Below are 6,700 nucleotides of genomic sequence, written 5' to 3' on the forward strand. Positions count from 1 at the left end.
TTATTTTATATTAATTTTTTAATTTAATAATATTTTATAGCTTTAAATAATAACTCATACTAAACACTTACATTTTCAGAAAAATAATTTTGAAAATTGAAACTTGTTGAAAATCTCTAGTTATTAATATATTTAACAAATATTAATTTTCTTCAATTTAAGATTTGGAAATCCCAGGAAATTGAAATTATAACTTTATTTTTATAGCTACTAATACTAGACAATAATTCAAACTAACACGATATATTTGGGAATTAAGTCTGATTTCATGTTGAAAATCCCTGATTGAAGATATGGGTATCTCATGGATTCCTTATCCAAGTGAAATTTAAATATAAAGTTCTTCCCGCGCTGAATTCCGCTTCTTTAAGAGCATAATAGGACGGTCTCAATATTTTCAAAATTTTTAAAAGCATCGATGTTTCCATCGATGTTTCTCCACCTCTACTGTGTTTTTCAAAATGAAAAGGATATTTCCATTCAGGCCTTCAATGGGTGGTTGACGATGGGGTTGAAATCGATAGAAACATAGCTGCCAGAGATGTTCGTTAGGATTAGTCTGAATAGTTGCATACCCGTGGTGATTATCCTCTTGGTGGCTGTCTATTGGTACCGACTTCCCGAAAGAAATGGTGAGTTTGGATTGGAGCTCCCCCTACCTATATAATATCTAAAATTCCTTTTCAGCAGTTCCAAAGAGGTCGGCTAGGAGGCCGCCAAATCCGGTGGATCCACTACCGCCCTCCAATTCGCCGCTCCATCAATTCTCCAGGGCGGCCATTTGCTCCGACAGCGATGTGTGCAGTGATTTGGCCCGGAAGGTCCTGGAAAAAGGAGGCAGTGTGGTGGACGCGGCCCTGGCGGCCCTTATTTGCAACGGACTCATCGGGATGCAGAGCATGGGAATCGGTGGCGGTATGGTGATGAACATCTATTCGGGAAAGGAGCGCAAGTCCTATAGTATTTTGGCCCGGGAAATTGCTCCACTGGCCCTGCGGGCGGAGAACTTCTCGTCCTTTCGCGATGAGCAGGATTTCAAGAGATCCGGCTGGTCCATCGCCGTGCCAGCGGAACTAGCCGGATATGCGGTGGCCCACCAGCGATTCGGGCGGCTGAGGTGGGAGGAGCTGGTGCTGCCCACCTTGGAGCTGTGCCGTCGTGGCTATCGGCTGTATAAGCACCAGTTCGACGCCCTCGTCCTCAACCAGGACATGATTCGGGCCGATCCCGGCCTGCGGCGGATGTTTATCGATCCGGTTTCCGGTCACTTCTGGCCCTTGGGCCATCTCATCCGACCCTCGGCTCAATTGTGCACCACCTACGATCGGTTGGCCAACGAGGGACCACTCAGCTTCTACAGAGGATCGATCGCCGATGATCTGCTAGCCGATTTGCGGGACATGGGCAGTGTCATAGCCAGGGAGGATCTGAACCGAGCCCATGCCAAGTTGAGCAGGGCGCTGGTGATGCCTCTGGATGAGCATGATCTCCATTTGACCCCGCCACCTGGTAGTGGTCACGTCCTGGGCTTCATCATGAACATTTTGAGGCAGTTCCGAGTGGATTTCTCAAGAGTCCGAACCATGGGCGCCCGGGAGATCCATCTGATGGTCGAAGCCATGAAGTTTGGCTTTGTCAAGCGTTGGCTACTGGACGAATCCGCCAACGAGGAGGTGAGTACTTCGACCCTTCTCTCTTTCTAATTCATGTCGCTTTCCGTATCTCTATCTCGCTTCTACACCCTTTACTAGAGTAGCGGGTATACACAAGAGTGTGGCGAATCTCAAACTTCAGGATTTATTGACATATGGCACTCCGAATAATTTAATTATAACGCTTACTTGGATTTCTCCAACAGCTTTTGGCGAATTTAACGAGCTACGAACTGGCGAAATCCATGGCAAAGAAAATGAATGACTCACGGACCTTCAACAGTTCTGAGTTTTATGGAGCTGGTTCATCTGGAATACAAATACGGGATGAGCACGGCACTGCCCACACTTCAGTTCTGCATGGAAACGATGCCGTTTCGGTGACCAGTTCTATTAATTTCTAGTAAGAATAAATCCTTTTAATGGTATATTTATAAACTTATTTACTGCTCCCCAAAGTTTCGGTAGTGGACGAACAGGAAGGCGCACAGGAGTCATCTTTAATAACGCCATGTCCGACTTCTCGATGGAGCAGATGAAAAACTACTTTGATTTGCCATTTCTTCCTGGCACGAATGGCATAGCTCCCGCCGCCCGTCCCATGTCTTCGATGAGTCCGGTGATTGTCACGGAACGCTCCACCGGAAAAGTACGCTTGGTTGTGGGTGCCGCTGGCGGCACCAAAATAATCTCCTCCCTTGCCCCGCTTCTCGTCCGGATCCTTTGGCAGAGGGCAAGAATCAAGAGCGCCATCGATGCCAGTCGCATCCATCACCAAATGTCGCCCAATGTCCTGCACTACGAGTACGGACTACTCGAAAGTCACCTGAAGAGCTTGGAGGACAGGGGCCATCGGTGCGAGCGATATGAAAACCGCGGATCAGTCATCTGCGGCATCGAACAACAGAATGAGACCATTTGGGTAAACTCGGATTTCCGGAAGCCAGGTGGAGTTAGCGGATTCTAAACACAAACATCTATACATACAAGGTGGTAGATAATGGTAGATAATTCTTCGTACTGATATGTACATCTAACGCAAATTACTCAAATCTGACCAAGAATGGTACCAAATATAGTATTATGTAAAGTATTACTCATTCTGTAAGAGATTCAAACGTTCACAGCTCAAGGATGTATGTAATATCTTTTTTTTTAGGAAATGTAGGTAATTTATAAAAATGTAATTCTCAAAGTGATAAGAAATTCTTTACAAATATAGTCTTTAACTACATAGAACTCTGTTTAAATTCTTTATATTTCATATTTTAGCAAGTATGCACATTGAGATGGTATTATTATTAATAAATAATTTATTTGTAATTTGTATCAGTTACTAAAATAATTTAAGTAAAATATTTGTATTATTTAAGTAATAGCCTAAGTGTGAACAACCCCTACACAGACGTGTAAAAATGATCTCTGTTGCGGTGGCAACAAATGAATAGCGTTATGTATAAGAATGTTGCAACAATGCCCAGAGTGTTGAGCGCCATCGAGAAGGCCAGGAGATATTTCCATTCGATCCGAAGTTCTCCACATCCATCGCTTCTGAAAGTGATATTATTGATAGTGGATATTTTGGGGAACTCAAGGGAGCAACTAACTGCGATGATTCCTGAACAGCAATAAGTGCGGACGGGTCCTCGAAGGAGGAGGTCACTGCTTCGCCGGCCGACAAGCAGGTGCAATTGTGGTAACTCAAAAGGGAGCTGGATGTGGGCCCGCAATCCCCAGCCGCGGATGAGGTGAGCTCCGCAAACTCGATCGCCGCACAGACGAGGGCCAAACAGCAGAAGATCAACGCCAGGCCGTTGGACACGTAGCACTCGGCCAGCAGGACCTTGTAGCAACTGTTTGGGGGTCTGTGATCCGAGATCTTGTGGTTCCTTCGCATCAGTATCAGACCCGCAACACTCGCCAACAGCAACTAAATGGATAAATATCGTTTATAAGATATACAATCTTGTAAATCATGCAGTTTACTAATTACAGTAAATTGATTTGCTGTATTTTTATGCATGTATATTAACTTACCGACAGACCACCCAGATATGGATTGATCAATATTGATGCATTCGGCGCTAGAATAAGAATCCAAGCCGCTAGTCCAACAATCAGCAGACCAACAGCTAATTGCATAATTAGGAGTTGCCGCGAAATATTCAGGTTCCTTGTCGCTTGGAGACCTGTCCAAAAAATGTTTATAATTAATAATATCAATTGCAGGATTATAGAGTTGGAAAAATATGTTGGGGTATAAATGTAAGTTTAGGAAATTCCCTCTGTGTTTTCTTGGCCAACCAAAGATGGCAGTGCGAACACCCACATACATTTTTTGGAGATTGCTGAACTTACTGTCATGATTTTTGTGATTAACAACGATCATCCGGCTGTGCCGCAGACTGTTTCGGGTTGGCGTATGTCGACCGGCGATCTTCATGCCTTTCATGTTCTGCGGAACTGTGGTGCTCATGTAGACGGCCTTTTTGGGTAGAGTAGACATTTTGGATACATATACACGTGCATAGATTATATTGATCACTCACCTGCGACGACTGCGGAGCTTCCAAATCGCTGAGGGGAATCTGTTCGTAGGTGGTGGCATAGCGGAGTGCCCTGTTCTGCAGATCGCCGGAAGGAGAAGTGGGATGGGATGCCGATGGAAGGGATGGAGATTCTGGAGCAGCCACTGCAGGGATCTCATCCCGTTGCGGAACATTCTGGTACTTTGGTTCCGGCTTGACATTCACCACCTGAGCGGCACTCTTGCCGGCCTCGGGTGACTCATAGTTGTTTATCCCGAAGAATTTCGACTTGGCATCGTTCAAGGCCGCCTTGACAGCAGCTATACTGTGGCTAGTGCCGCTGGCATTGAGTTCCATATCCACTTCCACTTCCGGTTCCGGTTCAAGCATTCCGGACTCCAGCTCCCTCGACTGGGAGGAGGCGCCCAAGTTGTCGTAGGTGCTCACGGGACGGACTGGTTGCACTGGCATGACTAGCCGATCGCCTGGCTGGATCTAAATGGACATTCCGGGACTAGGATGATACGAGTACCAGGCGAAAGCACCGCGCCAGGAGCTACGGGCATATTCCCATTGGCTGCATTCGCTGCAATAAAACAAAGTTCAGTAATTTAAAAAATAAATAAAATGCATATAGCGGGAAGATCATTTGCAGAGTATTATCAGACTGAAATGTTAGACCTGGGTATATAACTTATTTTTCTATACTTAATCACTATTGTACTGTCTCGAATTTATTACTTTAAATATCTTTATATCTTTATCTATAGTCCAAGGCAAACGGCTTTTAAGGACAGTGGCGGAAATCGATATTGCACATTAGTATTTTTTCCGGTTTGTTTGGACTTTTTTCCGGTTTTTTAAATAGGTCGTTGGCATCCATTGATGCTCCAAGTTGGCAAGAGAGAGAGAAAATAGTTAATCGGAAATTCCAGAGAACGGCCAACTAACTCCGCCTTTAACTTTGGGTGCGATGTTGTTGATGTGATGTTGCGTTGTTGTGTTGTTGCTGGGTGTCAGTCAGGTCGGTGGAATTTTTCAATTTGTGGGTTCTGTTACGGGCCGCTGAACAGGCTTCCGTTGCTGTAAATAGTGATATTTCGCTTTGTCGTTGTACAATATAAAAATCTCTGATTGCCAAACTCTTCTTTTGATCTATTTAGAGAGACGGCCTCGTGGGCAAAACAAAAAACACATTTTTTATTTTACAACTTTATAAAGAGCAAAGTCGTACCAAATACAACAACAATTTAAAACGAAAGTCGAAATCGCTTCGGAGGCGGGGATAGCAGAGTTGAAAAGAACCGAGAGCAGCAATACCGAAATCAAAACAAAATCGAACCGAAACGAAACTAAAAAAAAATAATAAAAACAAACGATTTGGATTGGGCGGCACTGCAACTGTACGCACCAAGAGGCGAAAACAAACTAAAAATAATTCTCACCACCTCGATCGAACGCTTTAAAGCGAGCCATTTCCATTATTTCCATACTCTCAGTACGAAAAAACAGACAGCAGAAAACTCAGGAACCGCTCTCGTATACTATACCTTGTACCTGAATACAGGTAGCGCTCTCTCGCTTCTCTCCAGCAATAAAACCCAAGCTGAGATCGTGAGAGCACTGGAAAAAAGTATAGTCTTTGTGGGCAGTGAGCTGGGGTTTCAGCGTATAAAAAATTACAGATGCTATTTAAAAAAAATATGGTAAGAGTAAAGTTGTTGCAACCTTTTGTAACATATTATAAGCATTCTTAAAAAATGTGATTTAATTTTTTGATTGTAGAAGCAAACAAACAAACATATAATAAAGTGAATTTAAGTACATTTTTTTCAGTTTACAAATATGTTTATAGGAAAAGCTCCCAAAACTATGATCTTTTCAAAAGTATAGTTTATTACAATTAGATATTATGTTGAAAAAAAACCCTAACTTCTGAGTAACTTGTTTCCAGCTATTAAAAAATCTGCAAATAATTTAAATTGCTTTTAAATATTTTGTAATTTTATATTAAAAATACTAATTTAAAGGGATTTGCATTAATTCAACTGATATTCGCAAGCTTTGTGTGCCCCTGATCTAAGATTGTTCAGTAATAAAAAGCTCTTGCTCAAGTTAGCAAGACGACTAGACGCTTGTTTTAAAATGTGCCTTTGTGTTTACTGGCCACTCTTTCCTAGCCCTCGATTTCAAGACCCCGTCGAATTGCTTTTCAGTTGTCTTTGCATTTAGCAGTTAATTCAGTTATATCATAAGTAAAAATGTTAAATAATTTTTGCCAACTGAAGCATTACGATGTTGGCTCAAAAGACCATAAACTGACGTCAGCTGGGAAAAAGGCGACCGTTTTCAACGATGAAGATGACGACAAAAGCCCGGTCAACGGACGAATGAATTTTGCAAAATATTGCGGAATAATAAATTGTCAATCATGCGCAATGATGAGTGTACTGAGAAGGAACTGTAAATATTTCGATAAAAGCATTAATTTTGAAGCAAAAAGAAGACATAAAAATCCCG

General features: G+C 42.8%; 2 protein-coding genes across 2 annotated transcripts; one reads left to right on the plus strand and one right to left on the minus strand.

Moving 5' to 3' along the window:
• Nucleotides 1-350: 350 nt before the first annotated feature.
• LOC108063738 (glutathione hydrolase 1 proenzyme) lies at nucleotides 351-2,880 on the plus strand. Its single transcript, XM_017150915.3, has 4 exons — nucleotides 351-632; nucleotides 688-1,673; nucleotides 1,859-2,055; nucleotides 2,112-2,880. The coding sequence occupies exons 1-4, from the start codon at nucleotides 542-544 to the stop codon at nucleotides 2,617-2,619; spliced, it is 1,782 nt and encodes a 593-aa protein (XP_017006404.2). The 5' UTR covers nucleotides 351-541; the 3' UTR covers nucleotides 2,620-2,880.
• A 66-nt stretch (nucleotides 2,881-2,946) lies between these two features.
• Nucleotides 2,947-5,594, minus strand: LOC108069743 (uncharacterized). The gene is made up of 6 exons (XM_017159981.3): nucleotides 5,415-5,594; nucleotides 4,202-4,766; nucleotides 4,011-4,137; nucleotides 3,690-3,841; nucleotides 3,260-3,582; nucleotides 2,947-3,203 (listed from the first exon to the last, which is right to left on the minus strand). The coding sequence occupies exons 2-6, from the start codon at nucleotides 4,649-4,651 to the stop codon at nucleotides 3,050-3,052; spliced, it is 1,206 nt and encodes a 401-aa protein (XP_017015470.2). The 5' UTR covers nucleotides 4,652-4,766; nucleotides 5,415-5,594; the 3' UTR covers nucleotides 2,947-3,049.
• Nucleotides 5,595-6,700: the final 1,106 nt, after the last annotated feature.

Source organism: Drosophila takahashii, chromosome X (genome assembly GCF_030179915.1).
Source record: "Drosophila takahashii strain IR98-3 E-12201 chromosome X, DtakHiC1v2, whole genome shotgun sequence".
Classification (NCBI taxonomy): domain Eukaryota; kingdom Metazoa; phylum Arthropoda; class Insecta; order Diptera; family Drosophilidae; genus Drosophila; species Drosophila takahashii.